The 26,946-nt window shown below is 44.3% G+C and overlaps 4 protein-coding genes and 1 long non-coding RNA gene across 9 annotated transcripts in view; 1 reads left to right on the top strand and 4 right to left on the bottom strand.

Moving 5' to 3' along the window:
• LOC310768949 (uncharacterized protein) overlaps positions 1-26,946 on the bottom strand; it is a 74,372-nt gene that overhangs the window by 11,224 nt on the left and 36,202 nt on the right. The gene's annotated exons all lie outside the window — the stretch shown is intronic.
• On the bottom strand, positions 5,162-10,473 carry LOC310768915 (ly6/PLAUR domain-containing protein 5-like). Its single transcript, XM_083627828.1, has 5 exons — positions 9,979-10,473; positions 8,144-8,281; positions 6,945-7,130; positions 6,077-6,205; positions 5,162-5,563 (listed from the first exon to the last, which is right to left on the bottom strand). The coding sequence occupies exons 1-5, from the start codon at positions 10,133-10,135 to the stop codon at positions 5,277-5,279; spliced, it is 897 nt and encodes a 298-aa protein (XP_083483954.1). The 5' UTR covers positions 10,136-10,473; the 3' UTR covers positions 5,162-5,276.
• Positions 7,269-26,946, top strand: part of LOC310769205 — a 126,423-nt gene continuing 106,745 nt past the window's right edge. The window contains exons 1-3 of the long non-coding RNA XR_014551523.1: positions 7,269-7,513; positions 19,858-20,157; positions 20,221-21,262. This is a non-coding gene — a long non-coding RNA (uncharacterized lncRNA). The remainder of the gene's footprint in view (positions 7,514-19,857; positions 20,158-20,220; positions 21,263-26,946) is intronic.
• Positions 11,715-26,946, bottom strand: part of PLAUR (plasminogen activator, urokinase receptor) — an 82,764-nt gene continuing 67,532 nt past the window's right edge. The window contains exon 8 of the transcript XR_014551385.1: positions 11,715-12,905. The gene's annotated coding sequence lies outside the window, so the exon portion shown is untranslated. The remainder of the gene's footprint in view (positions 12,906-26,946) is intronic.
• LOC310768909 (uncharacterized protein) lies at positions 13,803-26,157 on the bottom strand. Of its 3 annotated transcripts, none has more exons than XM_083627817.1 (5): positions 25,616-26,157; positions 19,947-20,102; positions 19,015-19,200; positions 17,685-17,816; positions 13,803-15,659 (listed from the first exon to the last, which is right to left on the bottom strand). In XM_083627817.1, the coding sequence occupies exons 1-5, from the start codon at positions 25,692-25,694 to the stop codon at positions 15,289-15,291; spliced, it is 924 nt and encodes a 307-aa protein (XP_083483943.1). In that variant the 5' UTR covers positions 25,695-26,157; the 3' UTR covers positions 13,803-15,288. The 3 variants fall into 3 exon arrangements, with proteins under 3 accessions (XP_083483943.1, XP_083483944.1, XP_083483942.1); XM_083627818.1 differs by having other exon boundaries at positions 17,685-17,813; positions 25,616-26,083; XM_083627816.1 differs by lacking the exon at positions 25,616-26,157 and adding an exon at positions 25,104-25,258.

Genomic DNA, 26,946 nt, shown 5'->3' with positions numbered 1-26,946 from the left:
AGAATATTTTTGATTGACTTTGGTGTTCCTGGGGTATGCATTACTTATTTCTTCTATAGATATCCTGTGTTGCCTGAATTACTGCAAAGAAGGTATCCTTTCTTGTAACAACAGGTGTTTAGGTAATTAATGATGTTACAATCTCCTAAGATTAATTTATACTTTTATGTTCAACATTAGGAAGTGGAGACCGCAATGACCATTTGCCATATGGGATCCATTGATGATTAAGCCTCACTGAATAAGTTTGATAAAGTTGTAATAGTGTATATAAATGAAGATGTGGAATACTTATTTTAAACGTTGTGAGTTTTATTCTAGTGTCTTTCTGTGTTTACAATGGTTCTCTATATATGATATGAATTTACTCCCTTCTCTCTGGAATGCTTGGTCACTCTAGTTCCGGATTCTCCTGGTCAGCTTTGACAGTTCCGCATATTCCACCAGCATCGTCTGCCATTCTTCGATTGTTGGTAACTCCTGCTGTTTCCATTTTTGGACTAATAAAATTCTAGCAGCTGTTGTGCATACATAAACAATTTTTGATCAACTCTTGATATTTCCCCACCTAGCATTCCTAACAGAAAAGCTTCAGGTTTCTTTGGCAAGGTGTACCTGAACATCTTTCTTAATTCATTGTAAATACTGTTCCAAAATAGTTTAACTTTATCACACATCCCCCACATATGGTAAAAATCCCCTTCTTTAACCTTACATTTCCAAAAATGCTTATTACTCATTCTATACATTTTTGCTAGTTTAAAAGTAAAGGGACCCCTGACCATTAGGTCCAGTCATGACTGACTCTGGGGTTGCGGTGCTCATCTCGCTTTACTGGCTGAGGGAGCTGGCTTACAGCTTCCGTGTCATGTGGCCAGCATAACTAAGCTGCTTCTGGTGAACCGGAACAGCGCACAGAAACGCCGTTTACTTTCCCGCCAGAGCGATACCTATTTATCTACTTGCACTTTGATGGGCTTTCGAACTGCTAGGTTGGCAGGAGCTGGGACCGAGCAACGGGAGCTCACCCCGTTGCGGGGATTCGAACCGCCAACCTTCTGATCGGCAAGTCGTAGTTGGTAGCGATCAAATACCATCTATATATCATTTTCATTATATTTTCCTTCAATGTCATGCCTGCAGTAAATTTCATACCCGTATTCCATAACCTTGACCATTTATCAAAGTCAATGTTATGGATAATGTCTATTTGCCATTATATCATTGCTGTACTTCCTTAGTTTCCTCATCTTTTGTATGCCATTCTAGAAGTAAATCGTACATTTTAGATAGGATTTTTGTTTTACTTTCCAACAATTCGGTTTCCAGCTTGGCTCTAAATGTCTCAAAGCCATTCTTCCTTTTGTCTTTTTCAAATACATCATTAATTTGTTGATACTGTAACCCTAACCTGTTAGCTTATCACATGTTTCATCATATGGTTTCATTTTTTTAACACTTTATCCCTTTCTATTAGCAACTCCTTATATGTTGGCCTATTACCTTTCATATTTATCCGCTTGACTGAAATTGCTTCTGCTGGTGAAACCCACCATTGGTGTTTTATGTTCTAATACTTCTTTATATCTCATCCATACCTCATACAACGGTTTTCTTATTGCATGATTCTTTTTGCATGATCCTCTGTGAACTCTGACTTTATCATACCACAAATATGCATGCCACCCAAATCTGATCCATAACCTTCTAAATCTAATATGCCTGTGTTTTCTAGTTTCATCCAATCCCTTGGATGTTAAAATCCCCCAGGACAACCAGACTAGTTGTCTCCAGGAGCATATCCACCATGACCTGAAGCAGCTCAGGCAGGGAATCCTTGGTGCAGCGGGGAGGTCGGTACACCAAAAGGAATCCTGTACTGCCCCTATTGCCCAACTTCCAGAACATGCACTCAGAAAACTGGGTCTTCCCAACGGGACGCCTGTGCAGACTAATGACTTCCTAAAAATCACTGCAACCCCCCCTCCCCGCCCACATGACCTGGGTTTCTGCATGTAAGAGAAACCTGGTGGGCAAGCAGCGTCTCTGCCACACATGCCAGGTCAAATCCTCCATCCACAATCAGGTCTTGGATGGAACTGGTTTTATTCATCATTGACCTGGCATTGCACAGCAACACTTTCAGGTCATGTGGGTTTCCCTTGCTGATTCCAGTATCCTTCTAGTCAGGACCAGACCTGGAGGCAGGGATAGTCCTTAAACAATGACTAAGCCTGCCTCCTCGGTAATGACATGGTCTTAGCGTAACTCCTCCTCCCGCCCTTGATTACTGAGATCAGATGTCCCAATACATCCCCCCCGTGGAACCTGCCCCAGCCATTCTATTGGCTGAGGCCCTCTCCTAGGCAGCCTTCCCCTTAAAAAGCAAAATATAAACTATACAGTAACTTAACAAAATAATGAAAGTAAAAACAAAGCAAGAATCAATTATGCTATATTTAAACTACTCCTCACCCCAACTAAACATTTATCCCACCCCAAGCAGAAAGAAAATAATAAAATAATATAATACTGTAAAAAAACACCATTTGAGGTGCAGCAAATTAAGAACACTTAAAACATTTAATATCATTTTTGCCACTTGCTGCAGGGAGCTGCTCAGAGTATGTGTGAGTTTAGGCCCCGCCCCTTGGGCCCGATGGAATTGGCTTGCAGGGTGGAGTGGTCTTCCCAACACTCACCAGAGCAGCAACAGCAGCAATGTCCCAGAGGCCTCTCTCTCGCTTCTTAAGCTGTGGTGGTGGGTGTAGGCCCCACCCCGTTTGCCCGATGGAATTGACTGGAGGAGGGAGCGGTCTTCCCAAAGACTCACCGGTGCAGCAACAGCAGCAATGTCCTGGAGGCCTCTCTCTCGCCTCTTAAGCTGTGGTGGTGGGTATAGGCCCTGCCCCTCCGATGGAATTGGCTGGAGGAGGGAGCGGTCTTCCCAAACACCCACAGAAGCAGCAACAGCAGCAGAAATAAACTGTCTGTTATGAAAAGTACATTGTGTAACTTGTGCAACCTGACATCTCAGCCAGATGGCCCTGTTTTATCAAATTATGGCTTCTGGTTTGGAGCAGAAGATTCTGCAGACGTCGCTGGCAAAGCAACACTGATCTTGCACCGTGACCTAGCTGAGCGGGACAGAGTTGGGGGACCCCTCCTGCTGCCCAGAACTGTATTCCTTAGAAGGCAATCTGGGGAGGGATTTATACCAGTGGTGGGCGGAGCCAGAGGCAAACAAGTAGGTGGAGCCAGGAGTGTGAACTACATTCCAGCTGTGCAAAAGTCATTCAATCTCCACATCCCTGTATTCACACATCTCCACCCTTCCTCCAGAAAAACAAGAGGCATTTCATAGTTCAAGTGTACATGTCATTTCTGCAAAATCACTTGAGGAGGGTGCGAGTCAAGAACAGCAAGGGCTGCAACCTGAGGATAAGGAGTACAGCCTTTGGAAAGTCCTGGGGGCCACACAGAGACATTTGGTGGGCCGCATTCAGCCACTGAGCCTGAGGTGCCTCATGTCTGTAGTGGAGCAATACTTGTCTTGCCTAAAATCACTGCTGAACAGAGTCTGCTTCTATCCCCCCTTGGTGAGTAAACATTTTGTCCCTCTTGTGGCATTTTATTTGCAGGGCATTTGCAATTATTTCATTGCATCTGTTCCGCTTAACAACATTATATTATTCTTGTCTCTCAGTCTTACTCCTGTTTGAAGAATATGATGTAGTTTTTATTGCATTGTGTTGAGTGAAGAGTGGATTTTTCAAGGAAGGAAGGAAGGAAGGAAGGAAGGAAGGAAGGAAGGAAGGAAGGAAGGAAGGATTCAAGGGACATCTTCCATGTGTTACCTTTGCCCTCTAGTTGTAGGAACATAGAATCACAGAACTGTAGTATAGATTACCATTGTTGGAAAGGATTACCATTTTTGATATTGTCACAAAAGTTGTCCCCCCCTATCTGTCGAGCAGTGGCAAGAGCCCATGGGGTTCCAGGCACTGACTCAGAGTCTGTGTTCCTTTGGAGAATTGAGACATGACGGAGACTGTTGTAATTTTAATAAATATGCTTAATTCACCTATTTACACCTTAAATCTGCATGGAGGGAGCCCAGATCTTACAGAAGAGTCCTTTCAAGAGGAAGTCCAAGGCATCTCTCTTCCCCAGCCTTTAGCCAGCCTGTCCAAGATGGATGCCAGTCCTTCTTCCTTCTTCTTATTCCCAGCAGCATTTGCTCAAAACTCTCTTTTCCTGTCACCTCACACCCGGTTCCCCTGACAACCTTGCAAACCCCCAGCCTCTGTTCACACCTCAGGGCAGGGGGGAAGGACAGTTCTCTTGGCCCTCTAGAGCCCCCTTTTCTTCCTTAATGGCCCTAGCTTGGCTAGGTCATTTTGCATAGGCTAGGCCTGTAATTCCTCTGCAGCTTCAATTCTCCCTTCATATCCCAAATAATCAACACCTTAGCATTTATTAATGTCTAGGGGTCCACCAAAATCTATAACAATATTATAATATTGAATATGTAGTTTATGAGTTGTCTCCAATGCCAGTCCTATGGAGAGTAGTCCTATTGAAGTTAATGGGCAAGGCTATTAACTTCAGCTATACCAGAAGGAGCGTCTCCACTCCCGCTGTTCAGCCTGGACACTGGTCCAGCGCCGAGGGCCTTCTGGCGGTTCCCTCACTGTGAGAAGTGAGGTTACAGGGAACCAGACAGAGGGCATTCTTGGTAGTGGCGCCAGCCCTGTGGAACGCCCTCGCATCATATGTCAAGAAAATAAGGTTCTATCTGACTTTTAGAAGACATCTGATGGTAGCCCTGTTTAGGGAAGTTTTTAATGTCTGAAGTTTTATTCTGTTTGTAATGTGTTCTGTTGAAAGCTGGGGCTGGGGAAACCCAGTCAGATGGGTGGGATAGAAATAATAAATTATTATTACTATTACTATTATTATTATTATTTATTTCCGTGGATCTGCTCTGAGTAGAAGTTAGTTGGGTATAGCCCTTAGTATTTTGCCACCACAGCCCAAATCTGTGGGGTCTTGGGAAGCAAACAAATTGCTTGGTTTTGGGAGGGAGAATCAGACCCCAAGGTGGTAGTTATCCAAATAAAATTTTATTTTATAGATATGAGGTATACATCCAATTGGTCATTGTCTTGGAGCCCTAACTCCCTCCCTCCCTCCCTTCCTTTCTGCTCTACAACACATCCTTGCCAAACCCAAATGCAGGTTCCAGCAGTTCAGGTGCTCCCAAACCCCCTTCATCACCCCCATATCCCGAGGATGGTGGTTCCTAGGACTGCCAGGAAAGGGCAAAGTTGAAGACTGAGCCCTTGGAAACCTGACCCATAATGATCATAAGACAGGTATGGGTTGGTGGTGCTCCTCACACCATAATTGGTTGGGTTAATTATATTGCTATTGCAATTGCTGCCGGAGCAACACGACCCCCACTCGCTGGTGATATTTATATTACTGGTGAAATCAGTTCTCATATCAATGCAGGCTGGGCGCTGGCAGGTCCTGAAGATCATTGATGTTCTGAGGCCTCCTGTTGATGTTTGGAGGGAAGGGAAGAAAAGAAAGGCACAAAACGTTAGGCATGAGGGGTGTTGCCCCTCTTCTCCCAGCATGCAGTGGAACGCCACAAGGAATTGTGAAGAACATGGAGCCTGAGGGGTAACCCACACCCATGAGTTCTTAGGGGGCAGGGCCCCCTTCACCTCTGAAAAAATGGCCTGTTTTGCCTTAGAGTGGCAATTTTGAGGGGGAAATCTGTGGGAGGAAGTTAAATTCTACCAGGGAGTAAACTCTGAACTGACATAACATTTGGTTTTAAGAACTATTTTAATTATTTATTTTATCTCTGTAATGTATTTTATAATCTTTTCTGTATTTTATCCTCTGTAATGGCTTTGGCCACACACTCATAAATCATATTTGCATAGGTTGGGAGGTTGAACAATTAATTGCAAAGAATGCTTCCCAACAAGTCCTGTTCAGCAGGGGGCAAAATGTTTTGTAGGCCAGGAGCTGTGGAATAAACTTCCTAGGGTGAACTCACCTACTGAAATGACCTTACTGCCATTGTAACATCGGTTGTAGCCACTGCCGCATCTCATAGTCTGCTGGAGTATTCCGTAGTAGGTCGAATCAAAGCCTGAGTAACACTGGTTGGAGCTGCTTATTTCAGCTGCTGCAATAAGAAAGCAAAATGAAGAGCAAGGGGCCCGTTGAGCATCACTCACCCCATTAAGCTGCTAATGTGGGGCTGGGTTGAAAAGGGTGGCTCCCCTTTATAGGAGGCTCCTGCATTATTCTGTCTCTTCAATAATGATTGGGGGGGGGGGAATCTTTCGGTTTGCTTTGCATATCAAAGTGAACCTACTTAATTTTCCCTTTCCAAAGCAGTCAGTACCTTAATTGTACTCAGGGTAAACCCATTTAAATGAATACATATGAGTATAGGTCGATACATGAAGAAAAAAAGCCTATCCTTTGAAACCCAAACGTTCTCGAATTTTGCATTGCAATTCTCTAAGATAGAATGTGTGTGAATGTTTGCACATACTAGGAGCTGCTGCCCTAGCCTTTCTCCACTTGCCAAACCTGCCAGACTCTTTGTCAAACCCCCACACCTGAGCACATCCCCTCCCTTTACCCCAGCTCACCCCTCCCCTACAGCGCACCCCATGTTCCCACTCTGCCAAACCTTTCCCATGCTCTCGCAGCTAAATTACACCCTAAAGCACACCATCCTGTACATTTCTTGAGAAGCGGGGTTACCTTTTCTTTGGCGTTGGGGAACAGGGCTGCTTGCCTTAGAAATCTCCAAAATTGAATTCTTCAAGCCTCCCTATTGACAACCAACCACCCAACAAGTGAAACTGTGAGTTCTCACTTAACGGTCAGGTGGCCTTTTAAAAAAATACCTGTGTCCTCGATAGGGGTCTTGGGAACCTTCCACTTTATCGAATGCCCGTTGCAAAGGTCACCAAGACAGTAGCTCTCATCGTACTGGACGGCAAAGTGTCTGTCACCAGAGAAACTTGATATGGGTCCATCCCAAAGGTCCTTGCTGGTGCAGCCTTTGTAGCCCATTATCAAAAGGTCTTTATCTAAAACGAGGGTGGATACATATATACAAACAATAGATTGATGCAGTGGCAGGGTGTTCCAAAGATCTTACCTTGACCATTTTTACTCTGGGGGTGAGGTGATTTGGGTTATGTGAGTGCCCCTTGAAACTGCTGCTTTCTGCTTATGCCTCTTTTTTGGGGGGGAGGGGGCACACTTCCTGGTTGTTGTTATACCTCAGAAGCCTAATAACAGGGTTGGAAATCAGCCCACAGAAAATCAGCTAAGAATTTTCTTTATTAAAAAAGAAAGAAATGGAGTACAGGGATTTGTACAACAATCTGCAAATAGAAAATAAAATGAATCAAAACATGTTTTGAGCACCTCAATTCTGAAAGCATGCAAAGCATCATTTCAGGCCCCAGTTAATCCCGCTGGGAATTTGAGGGGTTGTAAGTAATTTCATGAGGGACGCGGGTGGCACTGTGGCTTAAACCACAGAGCCTAGGACTTGCCAGTCAGAAGGTGGGCAGTTCGAATCCTTAAAGACCTTCTTTGGAGGTCTTTAAGCAGAGGCTTGACAACCATATGTCAGGAGTGCTCTGATGGTGTTTCCTGCTTGGCAGGGAGTTGGACTCGATGGCCCTTGTGGTCTCTTCCAACTCTATGATTCTATGAATCTATGAATCCCTGTGATGGGGTGAGCTCCCATTGCTCGGTCCCTGCTCCTGCCAACCTAGCAGTTCGAAAGCATGCTAAAAGTGCAAATAGATAAACAGGTACTGCTCTGGCGGGAAGGTAAAAGGCGTTTCTGTGCGCTGCTCTGGTTTGCCAGAAGTGGCTTAGTCATGCTGGCCACATGACCCGAAAGCTGTGCGCCAGCTCCCTCAGCCAATAAAGCGAGATGAGCGCCGCAACCCCAGAGTCACTCACGACTGGACCTAATGGTCAGGGGTCCCTTTACTTTTACCTTTAAGGTAAAATCCTTTCAAAAATCTATTCCTCTTAAAAATCTAGCAGCCACACAGGATCCATCTGACAGAGCAGCACTTACCTATAGTTAATGAAAGTTGTGCAATTATGCAAACATTCTCAGCACTGGAGCAGTTTCTAATGTACTGCTCTGATGTATAGAACTTGAATGTGGGATGATCTATGTAGCTGTAGTGATAACACTCCAAGGCAGAAATTCCTGAAAAGAAGTGTGGGGAGAAAGGGTATGAGATGCTGGAGAAGCTATTAGCAATGTCTTTCTGCCTGGAAGTCATCAGGGACTAGAAATAGGTTTCCCCCTTTAAAGTGAAAGCAGAAGTTCTTAGGGGGCAGAAATTTGTGCCAAGTGCCTGTTCTGAACCGCAGGCCCAAAGGAGGGGCCTGAGTGAGTGGTTTGATGTGTAGATATCAAAGGAGGATGCAAAACTATCCCAGAATGGTCAGTCCTAGAGCTTTATTAAATCAGAGGTGGATGGGACTAGGAGGGGCATCTAGCCCAATGCCAGATGTTGGGTTCCAACTCACACCAACACCAGTCAGATGTAAACTGACAAAACAGAACAATGACAACCAAATAATAGGCATTAGCACCCCCCCCAAAAAAGGTATTGTAGTTAACCAGAACTTAACCTAATACGTTATTTATAAAAATGGGGGTGGGGTGGAGTTTTCTACATGGGTACTCGTATTTTCTTTTCCTTCTTCTTTATTGTGTCTTATCTTACTCTGTGCACTTGTAATTATGCACTTTATATTTTTTAATGAAGAATATAGAAAATAATAATGGAAAAAACCTACAGCACAGTGTACGTTTGAAAGTAAAGTTTGAACAAATAAAAAATAAAAAATGGGTGGAGGCAGACAGCTCCATGGGGACTGCTTTTACTGCCCTTGCTTAGAGGCAGGATACAGATTCTTGGCAGACAGCTGTCACTCAGCAGAAAGAGCTGAAACATCCCCTCCCCATTTCTCCCTCTTCAGCAGGGAAGGGAGCAGAAGGCTCAAGTCTTCTTCATTTCCTGCTTCTCCATGGGTAAATTTTCCCACAATTTTAAAAAACAACTACACTAGGCTGCTTAGTCATTGCCTCTCTACTGAGTGCCAGCATATTGCAAGTCAAACCACATTCACTTTCTGGCAAACCTCCTGGGGGACATGACTCCTCCTTCTCTTACCCTGGTGCAGCCCAGACCTCCTCTTCCTTGCAGACAGGGCTAAACTGATGTCATTGAAACACTCCTCCCCACCAGCATTCCCAAAAATGTGAATTAAGCAAGTCATAGCACATTCACTTAATGGGAAACCTCCTGAGTAGGATTGCAATATGTCCTCTTTTTTTCCTGGACACACCCTCTTTTTCAGGATTGAAATTTCTGCCTGGGTGGATTTTTAAATGTCCAGGTTTTTGTTTATTTACTTGTTTACAGTAATCTCAAATAATAATAATAATAATAATCTAGTGTATTAGACTCAGATCTAAGGCACCCGGCTAAGAGAATCACAACAGAGCAGCAGCTTAAACTAGCTACATACTCTATCAATCCTTTCTCTTGTTGCTGATCTAAAAGGATGCTGGCTCAGCTTCAAGATCTTGAAGAAGGAATCTGGGAGGGCAAGAGTTAACATCCCTCTGCCCTTAAGGAGAGTCCTTATGTACATGTTAAATGCAGGAATCCTTTGCCCAACATGGTGCTCAAACCCATGACCCTGAGATTAAGCTTCTCATGCTCTACCAGATGAGTCATTAGACCCCATTGAACCCTTTTGGTTGCCCCTTTCTGAACCTTTTCCATTTACCTTGGAATTCCTTCTTGTTTCTCTGTGCAAATCTAGTTGGTGCCCACCCAACCACCCAGGTCTGCAACTAGAAGACATCCCAATAGCAATAACTGGTACCTGATATAAGAAAGGTCATTGCCAGAAGTCCTTGCAGCACAACTGTTGCAGCTCTCCATCTCAATGCGACACCCTCCATGGTCTGAAGCCGAGAGGCCCTCCAAGCGAAAGAACCAGTTTCCTGATGAGTTGTGGAGGAAAAGGGAAAGGAGTCCATGATCTGAGAGAGTTGGGCTGTTTGGTTATCTATATATCAGACACAAATGTGCTCGGTAGAGCTTCGCAGGTTGAAATTCCCGAGGAGACAGGAACAGTTCTGTTGATGGCAGGATTATGCAAAGAAGAAGGCAGCTGTGCAACAGGGGCAGACCCATATTTTCATATTTATATGGAGCCCCATGTGAGCCCCTGAGTGATGGCCAACTAGCTGAGATGGTGCAAAGGGAGGCTGGCGTCTCTTGCTCTCCTCGCCCACTTCTCCCATCCTATCTTCCTCTCTTTTTCTTCATCTAATGTTCTCTCCATGACAGAAAGAAATTAAAAATCAAAAAAACAGTCAGGCGGATGTCTAGGGGTTCCCACTCCCCTTTCCCTCCCTCCTTCCCCCTTTCTACCTATTTATCTCAAGCAGAAAGACAAATTCAAAGCTTCAGAAATCCTCCCCTCTTTCCTCAATCTCTTTCTCCAAAACAAAGGAAAAGCAGTAGACTTTTAAGACATGGGACGATGCAGAAGGAAGCTATCAGTATGAAATGGCATTGCCAACAGGAACTGTACCTTGTAATCATTGGACTTGACAATCTTTGGACTTGACTATCCTTGGACTTTACGACAATAAAAACATATAATAGTAATACGATATCTTATTGCCATCAGGAACAGTGCTTTGCAATTTTTTGGTATGACGATTAGATTACAGTTTCATTGTATATAATGTTATGTTACTTTATAGCCAGTTACGTGTGTGTTGTGGTATTCTGAACTTGATTTATGCAATGAGGCAATTGTGGTGTGTGTTGACCTAGTCATTTGCCATGGCTGTTTCTATTGATATAATTTAGGTAATCAATGAGGTCACATATTAATCGTTTGATTATTACAATATAAAAAGTGGAGACAGCAATGACTATTTAGCAGGTGGAATCTATTTATGATTAATTTACACTGGATAAATCTTTTAAAAGCTAAGAAATACTAATGAAGATGTAAAAAACTTAATGTACTAGATCTCTGCTAGTTGGATATCATTGCGATTATGTTCCTTTAAGAATGGTAGATTCTAATTGCCTGTACCTATTGATTATTACTTAGAATATTTTTGATTGACTTTGGTGTTCCTGGGGTATGCATTACTTATTTCTTCTATAGATATCCTGTGTTGTCTGAATTACTGCAAAGAAGGTATCCTTTCTTGTAACAACAGGTGTTTAGTTACAGAAAGGTAGCCGTGTTGGTCTGCCATAGTCAAAACAAAAAAATTTTTTCCTTCCAGTAGCACCTTAAAGACCAACTAAGTTAGTTCTTGGTATGAGCTTTTGTGTGCATGCACACTTCTTCAGATACACTAGTGTATCTGAAGAAGTGTGCATGCACACGAAAGCTCATACCAAGAACTAACTTAGTTGGTCTTTAAGGTGCTACTGGAAGGAAACAATTTTTTTGTTTTAACAGGTGTTTAGGTAATTAATGATGTTACAATCTCCTAAGATTAATTTATACTTTTATGTTCAACATTAGGAAGTGGAGACCGCAATGACCATTTGCCATATGGGATCCATTGATGATTAAGCCTACTTAACAACATTATATTATTCTTGTCTCTCAGTCTTACTCCTGTTTGAAGAATATGATGTAGTTTTTATTGCATTGTGTTGAGTGAAGAGTGGATTTTTCAAGGAAGGAAGGAAGGAAGGAAGGAAGGAAGGAAGGAAGGAAGGAAGGAAGGAAGGAAGGAAGGAAGGAAGAATTCAAGGGTCATCTTCCATATGTTACCTTTGCTCTCTAGTTGTAGGAATGTGGAATCACAGAACTGTAGAATAGATTACCATTGTTGGAATGGATTACCATTCTTCATATTGTCACAAAAGTTGTCCCCCTCTATCTGCCAAGCGGTAGCAAGAGCCCATGGGGTTCCAGGCACTGACTCAGAGTCTGTGTTTCTTTGGAGAATTGAGACATGGCGGAGACTCATAGCTTTAATAAATATGCTTAATAATTTTTACACCTTAAATCTGCATGGAGGGAGTCCAGATCGTACAGTAGAGTTCTTTCCAGAGGAAGTCCAAGGCATCTCTCTTTGCCAGCCTTTAGGTCGCCTACCCAAGATGCATTCCAGTTCTTCTTCCTTCTTCTTATTCCCAGCAGCATTTGCTCAAAACTGTATTTTCCTGTCACCTCACACCCGGTTCCCCTGGCAACCTTCCAAACCCCCAGTCTCTGTTCACACCTCAGGGTGGGGGGAAGGACCATTCTCTGGCATTGCCACTGGCCCTCTAGAGAAGCAGGTAGCAGCAGGAGGCCCCATTAGCTAAAATGGTGCTTCATGTTAAGAACAGTTTCAGGCTAAGAACTGACCTCAGGAATGAATTAAGTACTTAACCTGAGGTACCACTGTATCTGTTTTCAAAAATGAAAGAAAAGCAATGGCCACCAGTATTTCTCCAGTCAGAAGAGGTGTCCAGCTCCTCTGCCTTAATTTGCAACACAGAGAGCAGAGCAGAGAACCCAGGAGTCCTGAGTCTCACTCTTCCCCAGCCGCTAGTCTCCACTCCACTCCTTTCTCAACAAGTAACTTAGTGCCTGATTCAGTACTCAGAAGCAAGCCTTGCTTTGTTCAGTGGGACTTAATACCCAGACATCAGAATGTAAGAAAATGGCCCCATCGAGGCCAGCATCCTGTCCTCACAGTGGCCAACCAGAGGCCTGTGGGAAACCCTCAAGCAGCAGCCAAACAAAAGACGACTTTCCCCTTCTTCTGTTTGCAGCAACTTTCAAAAGAGAAGGTCCTCAGTGGTGTGGGGAAAGGCACTCTGTGTATGTTCAGAGGCGGTACATGTAAAACCTCCCTAAACAGGGAGTAATCCTAGGCCAGAGGTCCCAATTCAGCCCTCCAGAGCCCTCTGTATCGGTTCCTTATGACCAAGAGTCGGCAAGGTTTACCTCGCCTGAGCCAGTTCACTCCAGCGGAGATCCTTCTGTGGGTCGGAATATGTGTGTGTGTGTGCGTGTGATTTTCAGTGTGTGATTTTTGGCATCTGTGTCTGTGCAGACGTGATTTTCGGTGTCTGAGCAAGCGCAGACACAATTTCCAGCAACATAGAAGTATGTCCCTGCTCCGCACTACGCCGGTTTACCGCGGCGCACGGGGACTCTCTGAGCAGGTGGCTTGGTTTGGGGGCAGCTCATGGGCCGGTTAAATAACCCCCATGGGTCGCTTGTGGACCATTGGCCTTAGGTTGCCGACCCCTGCTTGTGACTCTCCCCAGACGGCACTCCTCACCAGCCCTGCTTCAAATTCTCCTTGGTAGAATCTACACACATCTAAAAAATACTGTGAGAATGCTTTTTTTAAAAAAAAAAGTTTTGCATTGCCAATGGCCCTCTAGGGCCACCTTTTGTTCCTTAACGGCCCTAGCTTGGCCAGGTCATTTTGCAGAAGCTAGTCCTGTAATTCCTCTGCAGCTTCTATTCTCCCTTCATATCCCAAATAATCAACATCCTAGCATTTATTAATTTCTAGGGTTTAGGGGTACCACAAAATCTATAGTATTATATTGAATGTGTAGTTCATGAGTTAGTCTCAAATGCCAGTCCTATGGAGAGTAGTCCCACTGAAGTTAATGGGCATGGCTAACTTGGGTCCATTGATTTCAGTGGCTCGGATCTGCTGATGAATGAATGAAATCTTTATTGGAAAAAGCTATAAGCCATCACAATTGGTCACGAAGCGTAGACTACAAATAACTGATTTAAAACTGAACAACAACAACAATAGCAAAGCATACATACAAAAATGCAAAAATTACACCTGCGTAAGTTAAGCACTCCACTTCTCACATTCCCCTTATGATATCTGTCTTGGTGCCTAGCTCTCAACTTACTTGCAGCCAAGGCAAATTTTGCAACCAGTGCAGTAGTAAATAAGTTATTGCCAGCCAGCAAAATAGAGATTCGCTCAAGGGGAGTTCAGTTAGAAAGAAAGCAAAGGATGCAATCGAGGAATTCTTGTCTAGGGGACAAGGGCTTATAAAGGGCATCATAACAAATAGTGTTGAATGTCCTCCATGTCTCACGACTCACAGATGCAGAGCCTTTGGTACACAGGGTATTCCCATTAGATATGCAGAGGGCGTACAATGAAGACGCAGAGCTGTAAATGCTTTTCTAAATGGTTCCAGCATTAGATTAATAAAGTCCTCCTCCAGTTCAAAATATGTTTTATATATTGGATACCACGATGTGTATGCTATCTGGGAAAGTGAATGAAGGTTCCTCTATTTAGAGTCAGAATAAATTTTTTATTTGATGTGTTGTTTGACTCCGTTAGAGGCAAAATTTGGTAGGGATTCCACATCAATCCCATAATAATGGAGAATCTTACTGACTGACTTACTTACTGCTTTGGGGCATAGATTGCAATTGCTCTAAGAAGCATTTTTTAGGGAGCCTAGTATTACTCATGCTAGCCAACTTCAGCCAGTATAGGGTTAGTGCTACATGTACACTAGTTTGTCAGGAGATTAGCCCTGGTTCAGCTCTTAAAAAGGGGGCCGGTGTACCTTTGGGGACAATCAACAGTGACTTCAGGAAAGAGTTCTGCACCACTTCTAATGGGCGGCCATTACTATATCCCCAAATCTCTGCACCATACAATAATTGTGGCACAATCTTCTTTTGAAATACCTCAACTGTGGGGGCAACTATAACCCCCCCCCCGAACTGTGGAAAACCATAATGAAGAGTGAGAGGATTTCAATTTAGCTGCAAGTAGGTGTGGCTTCCAGGACAGTTTTGAATTAAAACTCAAGCCCAGGTACTTATAATAGCATTGTTGTTCAATAGGTTTATTGCCTGAGTAGAACTGAGTTGGGTATAGCCCTTAGTATGTTGCAATCACAGCCCAAATAGGTGGGGTCCTGGGAAGCAAACAAATTGTTTGGTTTTGGGAGGGAGAATCAGACTCCAAGGTGGTGGCCATCCAAAATAAAAAATTTTTATATATATATGAGCCATACATGCAATTGGTTGGGATTGATCACTGTCTTGGAGCACTAATTCCCCTCCCTTCTTCCTTCCTCTGTGCTCCACAACACAGCCCTTCCAAACCCAAATTCAGGTTCCAGCAGTTCAGGTGCTCCCAAACCCCCTTCCTCACCCCCATATCCCGAGGACGGTGGCTCCTAGGGCTGCCAGGAGAGGGCAAAGTTGAAGGCTGAGCCCTTGGAAACCTGACTGCACGGGGACAAGCCATTCTGTACGTACAAGTTTATCACCCTCATCCTCATCCTGATCATAAAAGAGGTTTGGTTTGGCAATGTTCCTCACATCATAAGTTATTTTGACAGGAGCTGTTGGGTTGATTCCCTTGTTCGGAATGTCAACCTCCTCCTTGTTGCAATTGCTGCCTGAACAACAAGACCCTGACTCGCTGGTGATATTTATAGGGCCGAAGGATTGGCTCTCAGACACATCGCAGGCTGGGCGCTGGCAGGTCCTGAAGATCATGGACACGAAAAGGGGTCCTGTTGTGGGAAGGGAAGGGAAGACAAGAAAGGCACAAAATGTTAGGCATGAGGGCTGTTGCCCCTCTTCTCCCAGAATACAGTGGGACACCACAGGGAATCGTGAAGAGCATGGGGTAGCCCACACCCATGAGTATAGTGTGACCAAGGCTCAGACAATGTGCCTAACTTTTTATTAGGGGGCAGGTCCCCCTACATCTTTGAAAAAGCGGCCTGCTTTGCCTTAGAGTGGCAATTGTGAGGTGAAAATCTGTGGGAGTAAGTTCTTCAGAGGAGCAAACTCTGAACTGACATAACGTTCGGTTTTAATTATTTTAATTTTAATTATTTTTAAATTAAATTAATTATTACATATTTATTCTAACTGTGCAATATATTTTATTCTCTTTTATGTCTTTTATCTTTTGTGTTGGTTTTGGCCACAAACATAAACCATATTTGCACATAAGTTGTTTATTTTAAAGTTATTGTGGCTTTTTTTTTTTACATTGGATCAGATTGTTCTTATTAATGATTGATGTTTCATTATGTTTTTATATGTCCTGGAAGCTGCCCAGAATGGCTGAGGCAACACAACCAAATGGGTGGGGTATAAATAATAAAATTGTTGCTGTTGTTGTAGTTACATGAAAAGGAATACATCTATGTCATCTCCATCAAGGGGCCTCAGGCACATCTGAACAGGGGTGAGATACATTTATTTCATTTAGAAGCAGCTTGTCACACCCCAGTTTTCAGTGTGCCTATATTCTCAAAGTAGGTTGCAGGTGATATTATTATTATTATTATTATTATTATTATTATTATTATTATTATTACTATTAGGCACCATTAAGATGTCACATCATCAAAACACCCCCTGCAATCAGTGGATCAACCCCAAGGGGAATAAATCAGCAGACAATTGCTAAATAGAGAGAGTACCACAATGAAGTTGTAAATCAGTCTACACCAATTTGGTGCCATTCATATGTCATGGACTCAAACTGCCATCAGCCCCAGCCAACTTATAGAGGGCACCAGGGCTGGCAAAGGCTTCTGTAAAGAAATCAGTCTTCAAGTGAGAAGAAGGCAGAAGAGTTTGCATTCTGCACCTGCTATCAGCCACCTGCGACCAAGTGCCAGGATGGCACCTGACATCAACAACTGGAGGACGTGCATGCCTGAGGATCATCAGATCTCAACTGTTTCCACACACTAATACCACATCCTGTAGAGTTCTGTCCTTTATATTTTATCTACACAATCAGAATGAATTTCAGGAAGCAAAAAGCTTTTTCAGTGTAGCCTGAACAGAAGCAGTGAACAATGTTATAGCTAATTGTTGTCACTTGTCTTCCCCGCCCCACTGCCCTGCTCACAACTGTGAAGAATATTCTTACGTTACAAATGGCCTGTGTCACCATTAAGAAAAAGTGATAGGAATAGGCCAAGATATATGTGGACTGTCCCTGGATCTAGCCACATGTTTAACTGAGAATCAATCACAGTCAGTCCATCATTTGAAGACCAAGACTTTAGAGCCGTCTTGCCCCCAAATGGAAACTGGACATTCCGTTTTTGCGACTGTCACCTTGGTTTAAGGAGCCATTTGGCACCTTGATTATATATCTGAGTTTCTAACTCGTGGGCAGGTGAAATTGTTTTGACTTTGTGCCTAAAACTTAGGTACATTCCATAACCAATTTACCATCATGGAGAAGGAAGGCCTTGTTTCTGGTCACCAACCATCACTTCTTTGAATTAAAGCACAAACACACCCTTTAAATAATGTATTTAGAAGAGAAAGAGGGCATTGGAATGGTAAAATTAGAGGATGTCAGGAGTGGAGCAATTTCAGGCTCCCTCTCCACTTTCTCCCATAATTTGGGCATTGCACCCACCTAATCTCCAAAGGAAAAGACACCGTCATAGGTTGGGATGTGGAACAGTTAATTGCAAGGCATGCTTCCCAACAAGTCCAGCAGGGGGCAAAATGTTTTGTAGGCCAGGAACTGTGGAATAAATTTCCTAGGGCGAACTCACCTACTGAAATGCTCTTGGTGCCACTGTAACACTGGTTGTAGCCCCTGCTGCATGTCATAGTCTGCTGGACGGTTTCACTGGGGCCCCAAGCAAATCCTGAGTAACACTGGTTGGAGCCGCTTGGTTCAGCTGCTGGAATAGGAAATCAAAATGAAGAGCAAGGGGCCTGTAGAGCAACACTCACCCCATTAAGCTGCTAATGTGGGGCTGGGTGGAAAAGGGTGACTCCCTTTTATAGGATTCCCCCCCCCATTATTCCGTCTCTTCAATAACGATTGGGGGTGATATTTCAGTTTGCTTTGCATATCAAAGTGAACCTATTTAATTTGCGCTTTTCAAAGCAATCAGTACCTTAATTGTACTCAGGCTACAATTGTACTCAGAGCGAGAGGACATTCGATACAAGATGTTAATAAAGAATGGATAGTATTTAAATATCATCTCAATAGTTACTGTGATAACTAAAGTCTCCTGGCAGATATTGAATGAGTCTTGTAACATAATGTAACGGTGGAGGAAAAACAGAATTAAGAAGGAGAAAAGCAATTCTAGGAAACTGTGTAAAAAACAAAATCAAAATGCAAAATAGTACAATGGGTATAGTCGGAAGGTTTCTTTTTTCTTAACATACTTTTTTCTACTTCTTTTTCTTTTCTTTTCTTTTCTTTTCCCCCTCTTTTCAATGTTTGTAATTTGTTGTATTATTTGTGGTGTGCAATGTTTGTATTTTGTTTATTTTATGTTATATGTACAATAATGGAATTTTAAAAGTAAAAAAAAAAAAGGGCTCAGGGTAAACCCACTGAAATGAATGTGTATGAGAATAAGTCGATGTGTGAAGAAAGAAGGAGCTATCATTCGAAATTCACACTTTCCCAAATTTTCCAAGGCAGCTCTCCAACTTATAAGTGTGTGCTGACGCCCTTGCCTTTCTCCACTTACCAAACCCACCAGACCCTTCATCAAGCCCCACACCTGAGCAAGTCCCCTCCCTTTACCCCTCACTCACCCCTCACCTAACCCCCCCCCCCAGCTCATCCCTCCCCTACAGGTCACTCCATGTTCCCACTCCCCTCACAGCTTCCTCCAAACCTTTCCCATGCTCTCACAGCTAAATCACATCCTAAAGCACACTGTTTTGTACATTTATTGAGAAGCGTGTTAGCTTTCTTTGGCACACAAGCCCAAGGGTTGGGGAAGCGGGCCATTTGCCTTAGAAATCTACAAAATTGAATTGTTCAAGCTATTGAAAACCTATTGGCCACCACCCACACAACAAGTGAAACTGTGAGTTCTCCCTTAACGGTCAGAATTCCTACTAAAAAAATACCTCCGTCCTCAATAGGGGTCCTGGGAGCTTCCCTCGTTTCTGTTTGCGCATTGCAAAGGTCATCAAAACAGTAGCTCTCGTTGAACTGGATGGCAAAGTGTCGGTCACCAGAGGCTATAAATTCTGTTTCATTCTTAAGGTCCTTGCTGGCGCAGCCTTTGTGGCTCACTATCAAAACTTCTTTATCTAAAACAAGGGGAGATGCATATATACAAACAATAGATTGATGCAGTGGCAGAGTTTTCCAAAGAGAATTTTTGCTCTGGGTGGGGGTGATTTATACATTATTTGGTTTCTGCTATCACATTTGAAATAGGCATAGTTCTCTGTGATGTCAAAACCCAGACAAACTTACAGAAGGTCGCTCTTATAACACTACATTGTGGACAGGAATCTTTCCCTCCAGATTTAATAGAATTGTAGAGTTGGATAGGACCACAAGTGTCATCTGGTCCAATGCCAAATATTGGATTCCACTCACATCATCCCCAGCCAGCATGACCAATGTTTAGGGATGGTAGGAGTTGAGATCCAACAAAATCTGGAGGGGCCAGAGGTCCCCTGTCTCTGCACTAAACTCTGGCTTAGTGTTACATCTGAACTGGGTCTGTGACAACTCTTAACAATAGCTATGGGTTTTTATTATTATTTAAAAAGAAAGCAATGGAAGAGAGGAGTTTGTCCAAAAATATGCAAATATAAAATAAGAGGAATCAAAGCACATTTTAAGTACCTTAATTCTGAATGCATGCAACGCTTCATTTCAGGCCCCAATTCAAGCCTGAAATGATGCTTTGCATGCATTCGGAATTAAGGTACTTAAAATATGTTTTGATCCACTAGGAATTTTAGGGGTTGCAAGTAATTGCATGCTTTTCCTCTGTCAAAAATCTTGCAGCCACACAGGATCCACCTGGCGGAGCAGCACTTACCTATAGTTAATGTAAGTTGTGCATCTGTGCAAATGTTCTGAGCACTGGAGCAGTTGATAATGCCGCCCACTGCGTAGACATACACTGTGGTGTTGCCCTTGTGCGGAGTGAAATGTTTCACGGTGTTGGAGCTATGACAGCTCAAGGCAGAAATTCCTGAAAAGAAGTGTGGGGAGAAAGGGTATGAGATCCTGGAAAGGCTATCAGCAATGTCATCCTGCCTTGAAATCACCAGAGACTAGAAATTGGTTTCCCCCTTTTAACATGAAAGCAGAAGTTCTTAGGAAGCAAAGATTTGCGCCAAGTGCCTGTTCTGAACCGCAGGCCCAAAGGAGGGGCCTGAGTGAGTGCTTTGATGAGTGGATACCAAAGAAGGATGAAGAAAAAAAAGCCAGAATGGCCAGTCCTAGAACTTTATTAAAGAAAGATGTAAGCTCACAGCACAGTGTGCAGAGCCTCACTGCCTTCACAGATGCAGGACGGACTCTGCAACAGTGAAATGTTGACATGACTAGTCCACACCCAAGCAAACTTTCCTACAGAATGGATACACAGAGCAGCATGCATCAGTTTTCTCCAAATGTCCCATCACACCTGGCCAGCGAGGCCATAGGTGGCAGCTATTGAAAGCTTCTCCTGTCTCAGTGCATGTTGGTGTTTCAAAGCTCAGTGGCAGCTGGTGCAATGCCAAAATTTGGCACCTCCCTGCCAACTGCCTTTGCTTGGACTTCATTCAACACCTTGAAATATACTGGAATACCTCCTTGTCCATGTACTGGCATCTGCGTGCAGATGCAGCAATCATGTGAGTCAGTGTTTGCTGCTGAACGATACATCCAATTGCAGCAGAAACCTTTGCTGTCTCCTTCACGACGGCCAAACTCCCCAAGCTCCCAGTCCACATGTGGTATTGGAACATCCTGGCACAATGGAGACAAGCCAGCTTAGGAGTTCCAGGACCACGCACAGTAGGATAACAATGACCACCACTATCTACTCAGGAGCAGCCTGCTAATGGGCAAACAAATATTGGTTAGGCTCAACCCAAGGCACATCCTCTGCCAGCACCAGCATTGCACTAGTAGCTGTCCCAGCCATGCTCAGAATTTCAGTGGCCAGCAGTTGGAGTTGAGCCCACTTCCCCCAGCCTGATAGGGCAACGTCTGCAGAGCTTGCAGGACCAGTTTTGTTGTTGTTCAGTCATTTAGTCGTGTCTGACTCTTTGTGACCCCATGGACCAGAGCACGCCAGGCACTCCTGTCTTCCACTGCCTCCCACAGTTTGGTCAAACTGATGTTGGTAGCTTCGAGAACACTGTCCAACCATCTCGTCGTCTGTCGTCCCCTTCTCCTTGTGCCCTCAATCTTTCCCAACATCCGGGTCTTTTCCAGGGATCAGTTTTACTTCTCCTCAATAGTTGGGGACTATCATGCCCCCGAGCAGTTGCACTCTGTCCAGGGCCCATATAATCAATTGTACACTAGGGTGCATTTTCCACACTCGAATAATAATAATAATAATAATAATAATAATAATAATAATAATATACCCCATCCATCAGATTGTGACTCCCAACAAAATATAATAATAATAATAAAGCGATAAAACATCAAACATTAAAAACTTCCCTAAACAGGACTGCCTTCAGATGTCTTCTAAAAGTCAGATAGTTGTTTATTTCCTTGACATCTGGTGGGAGGGTGTTCCACAGGGCGGGTGCCCCTACCGAGAAAGCCCTCTGCCTGGTTCCCTGCAAAATCACTTCTCACAGTGAGGGAACTGCCGGAATGCCATTGGAGCTGGACCTCAGTGTCTGGGCTGAATGATAGGGGTGGAGATGCTCCTTCAGGTATACTGGGCTGAGGCCATTTAATATACAGGAACTGGAAAAGACTTTTGCTCTTCCACGGGGGACCCCCTCCCAGTCTGCCAATTGTTCATCAGCCATACCGCATGGGGGCCCACTCCTTCAGGGATTTGGGTGACCCAGGCAGAATTCGGAATTGCTGTTCCAATAATATGCTCATGCATTCTGCGGCTCTAAAGCATGATACACAGCTGCTCTCCAAGAAGTGGGTACCGGGTTTCAGTTCTTTTGAGGAGCTGTTGCTGAAACACACCCAGCCTACTGCTCATTCTGCCCTCAGCGAGAGCCTGCAAATGGGTAGCTTGTAAAACAAGGGCTTTTGCTTCCAGCAAGTTTCACAAGCTGCTACAATTCTTTCACTTTGTTGCCAGAAAAATGCCAATTGCAACCCGTACTTTCTTTTCTCTATACATCTGTTGGGTGCCACCCTGTGCCCTACTATATGTCCCCTGGGACACACATAAAATAAGTGCACCCTTATTTCTCCTCCATGGTCCTTGACCTTTGCCCAACCGCTTGGCACTGCAGGTGGTCTTGCATATCCTTAACACACCAATCCAGAAAAGTTAAATCATCAGAGACAAGCATGCCATACAATAAGGAAACACAACTGACCTTGGGGCAGGGCTTGGAACATCCCTAGAAAAAGCGAATAGGTTTTGGGACTCATGAGCAAGGTGAATATACTAAAAAAGATAGCACTACCTAATTCATCTACAATTTGGGAAATTTTACAGTGCCCCCTGCCCCAAGCGTGGTTGCTTGGTTGCTGCAACTTTAAAAGCAAAACTTGAAATGTTTGTAATTTTTTTCTGTATTTCTGTAATTGTTTATTTACGTGTTAAGAGTTCTTGGCTTTTAATTGCTGTTTTACGGAAAGCTTAAAAGTATGATTTGGGTCAAAATAATGAGAATCAATTTGAACCAAAATAAAAAATAAAATAAAAATGAGTGGAGGCAGAACGCTCCATAGGAGGACGCTTCACAGTTCCTAGTCCGACTGCTTTTACTGCACTTGCTTAGAGGCAGGATACAGAATCTTAACTGACAGCTGTCACTCAGCGGAAAGAGTTGAGACACCCCTTCCCCACTTGTCCCTCTTCAGCAGGGAGGGGAGCAGAAGGCTCAGTCTTCTTCATTTCCTGCTTCTCCCTGGCTAGGTTTTCCCACAATTTTAAAAACACTACATCAGGCTGCTTAGCATTGCCTCTCTACTGAGTGCCAGCATGAAGCAAGTCAAACCACAAATCACTTTCCGGGAAAGCTCCTGGGGGACATGACTCCGCCTTCTCTTTACTTGATGCTGCCCAGACCTTCTCCTCCTTGCAGACAGGGCTAAACTGACGTCATAAAGACACTCCCCCCCAGCAGCAGTCCCAAAACAGACAGAGGACCCTGCCACTGGGGCGGGGCTGCTCATAAAAGATTAGTATGCATCAAAGCAGAAAAACAGATTTCAGCACAGACAGGAACAGCCAGCCTACCACGACCACAGTGTCCCTTCTCCCACAAACTTCAGTTGTCAAACTTAGTCCCTCGAGGGCAGTGGTTATGGCTGCTGGATCTGGCACGACAACGGACCAGTCCAATGCCTTCACCTTAGGCAACCACTGAATCCCAGTCCAGCCCACCCCATCCTTATTTTGGCATCCTGCCAACTACGTCAATTGTCCTGAACCGCAGGCTCAGAGGAAGGCCTGAGCAATTGGTGTGACGCAGGGATACCAAAGAAGGATGCGCCAAACAATAGAATGACCAGTCCTAGAGCTTTACTAAAGAAACTGATAATACAACATGCAGATTCTCAATGCCTTTACAGATGTGGCATGGATAGTGCAACTGTGAGAGGTCGTCATGACTCCCAAGCGTTCAGCCCGGACACTGAGATCCAGCGCTGAGGGCCTTCTGGCGATTCCGTCATTGCGATAATGAAGGTACAGGGAACCAGACAGAGGGCCTTCTCGGTAGTGGCGTCCGCCCTGTGGAACACCCTCCCATCAGATGTCAAGGAAATATGCAGCTATCCTATTTTTAAAAGACATCTGAAGGAAGCCCTGTAGTTTTTAATATTTAAAGCTGTATTGTTTTTAACACTCGATTGGGAGCCGCCAGAGTGGCTGAGGAAACTCATCCAGATGGGCGGGGTATGTATAAACAAACAAACAAACAATAAAACATTCACACAGCCTATATGCGCAAAGCAACATGGGCTAGTTTGCCTAGCACCTCCCATCAAACCTGGCTGGCAAGGCCATAGGGGGCAGCTATTGAAAGCTTCCTCTCTCTCTGGACCAGCATCCCACAGCCCACAGATAAGCACAGCATCAAAGCAAGCGAATTGACATATATCAGAGCAAGTGAATATGAGCATATAGGAGCTCATTCTCTCAAGAATTGCCAATTATTTGGGGGGCCGACCAGTGGCGTAGCGTGGGGGGTGCAGGGGGGCCCGGCCGCACTGGGCGCAACATCTGGGGGTTAGGGTTAGGGGGCGCAAATCCACGGGTTAGGGGGTGCAAATCCACGGGTTAGGAGGCACAAATTACTTGCCTTGCCCCGGGTGCTGACAACCCACGCTACGCCACTGGGGCCGACTACCAATACGGCATTTGCAGGCCTTCTGGAACATTTCTCCTTTGGTGGTTCAACACAATGCCACACCCATTAACATGGATGTGCCTCACGAGCACAGAGTACACACAAAGCAGTCTGCTTTCTCAGTTAATGATCAGTTACAGCTCTTTTCTTCTTTACAGAGCTGAGCATCAAAACATAATGTCATCATGGCACTTCCAGATGGGCTAGTTGTCTCAGTGTCCGGCTGTTGACCTGAACTTCCTAGTGCATTAATCCTGTCATTTTTCTAACCATGCAAAACGTCTCCTTAGTGCTCCATAAACTGATTTTATTTTGCCCACTCCCCTGCACTTTTCATGCATCATACTTCAATGTGAGAACACAGGAACTAGGGACATAAGAACAACCTGCTGCATCAGGCCAATGGCCCACCTAGTCCAGCATCTTGCTCTCACAATGGCCAACCAGATGCCGTTAAGATACCCAAAAGCTCTTCCTCTTCCTTCCTGTGGTTTCACAAGCATCACTGCTTCCAACCATCAAGGGAGAGCATAGCCATCATGGCTAGTAACCACTGAATCTTAGCATCATGAAATTGTTGAGCTGGAAGAGTCCATGGGGGTCATCAAGTCCAACCCCCTGCAATGCAGGAATCTTTCACCCAACGTGGGGCTTGAGCCCACAACCCTAACATTAAGAGTCTCATGCTCTACCAGCTAAGCTGTCCAAGCTCTTGAGAAGAACAAGAGAAGTCAAGCTGAAAGGCAGGTGGGTGGACATCCCTGTCTCCTGTAGTTTAACTTTGAACTGTGTGAAGAAGGTCTTTTAACTGTCCGGAATCTGCCAACTTTCAGTCTCGCTGGGTGTCCACGATTTTTAGTGCTTTGAGACACACACACACACACACACAGAGAGAGAGAGAGAGAGAGAGAGAGAGAGAGAGAGAGATGGTTCTCTACCCACTTTCTCCATGCCACACACAATTCTTGAGCTTCTATCCTGTGAACTCTTTCTCATATTTTCTCTAAACTAAAAAGTCCCTAGTGCTGCAAATTTTCCTCATAGGAGCGTCATTCCACCCCCATGAACATTTTTGGTCATCCCTTTCTGAACCTTTTCCATTTACCTTGGAATTCCTTCTTGTTTCTCCATGCAAATCTAGTTGGCGCCCACCCAACCACCCAGATCTGCAACTGGAGGACCTCCCAATAGCAATAAGTGGTACCTGAAATAAGAAAGGTCATCGCCAGCAGTCCTTGCAGTACAACTGTTGCAGCTCTCCATCTCAATGCGACACCCTTCATGGTCAGAAGCTGAGAGGTCCTCTGAGCCAAAGAACCAATTTCCTGATGAGTCGTGGAGGAAAAGGAAAAGCAGTCTATGATCTGAGAGAGTTGGGTTGTTTGGCTTTATCGCGCACAAATGTGCTGGGTAGAGATTGACAGGAGAAAATTCCCAAGGAGACAGGAGCCGTTCTGGTGAGGACAGGATTACGCAAAAAGTAAGAAGGTTGTGCAACAGGGGCGGACCCATATTTTCATATTTATATGGAGTCCCATGTGAGCCCCTGAGTGATAGGCAACCAGTTGCGATGGTGCCAAAGGAAACTAGCATCTCTTGCTCTCCTTGCCCTCTTCTCCCATCCTATCTTCATCTCCTTTTTCTTCATCTGATGTTCTCTCCATGGCAGAAAGAAATCAAGAATCACAAAAACAGTCGGGCAGACCTCTAGGGATTCCCACCCTCCTTTCCCTCCCTCCTTTCCCCTTTCTATCTATTTTTCTCAAGCAGAAAGACAAATTCGAAGTGGGGGAAGGGGACTGCCCAAAACAGCTTGCTGCTACCACTTCTGTCTCATCTCCCTGGCTCAGTGTCCTGTGCTGGGGAACTGCCCACCCTGGTCTAAATCCAGCTTTGACAATGGACTTCAGCCAACAGACCAGGAAAACAAGAGCTTTTAGAGGCAAAACATTTCTGCCCAGAAAAGTCAAGAAAATGAGCATGCACACAAGTGGTGTTTAGCCATAACGTTGTGTTGGTTGAGGATCAATAAACTTTGTTGGAATCCTTGGGATTCTTTGGGTGCATAACTTCTGGATAGCTCAGCTGGTTAGAGCGTGGTGCTGTCAATGCCCAGGTTGCAGGTTTGATCCCCATTTGGGATAGCTGCATATTCCTGGACTAGATGATCCTCAGGGTCCCTTCCAACTGTACCATTCCACAATTCTATGAGAAAGGTAAGTGGCTTGTTCTGGGTGGGGGCCGCCCTGTCTCTGAAGGAGTAGGTGCAATGAGCAATGAATACTCTGCAGTTGGAACAGTTTTTACATGCCTGCTACATGAACATAGGCCTGTAGTGCTTCAGTTAAAGCATCCAGAACTCCATTGCCAAATTTAATCCAGAAATACACGCTGGACTGTTGTGATTCAGCAAGGGAGGTAAGTATAAAGCAATTATGGCAACAGAGACTGTGGGATGCCTATCCTGACTGATTAAACAGCACGAGCCAAATGCCCTCTGGATAGAAAATGAGTATGATAACCAACTCGGGAAGG

This window comes from Podarcis filfolensis (genome assembly GCF_964270895.1).
Source record: "Podarcis filfolensis genome assembly, chromosome: 8".
In the NCBI taxonomy this organism is placed as follows: Eukaryota; Metazoa; Chordata; class Lepidosauria; order Squamata; family Lacertidae; genus Podarcis; species Podarcis filfolensis.
The sequence above is the reverse complement of the archived record's forward strand: the minus strand, read 5'-3'. Positions and strand labels throughout refer to the sequence as shown.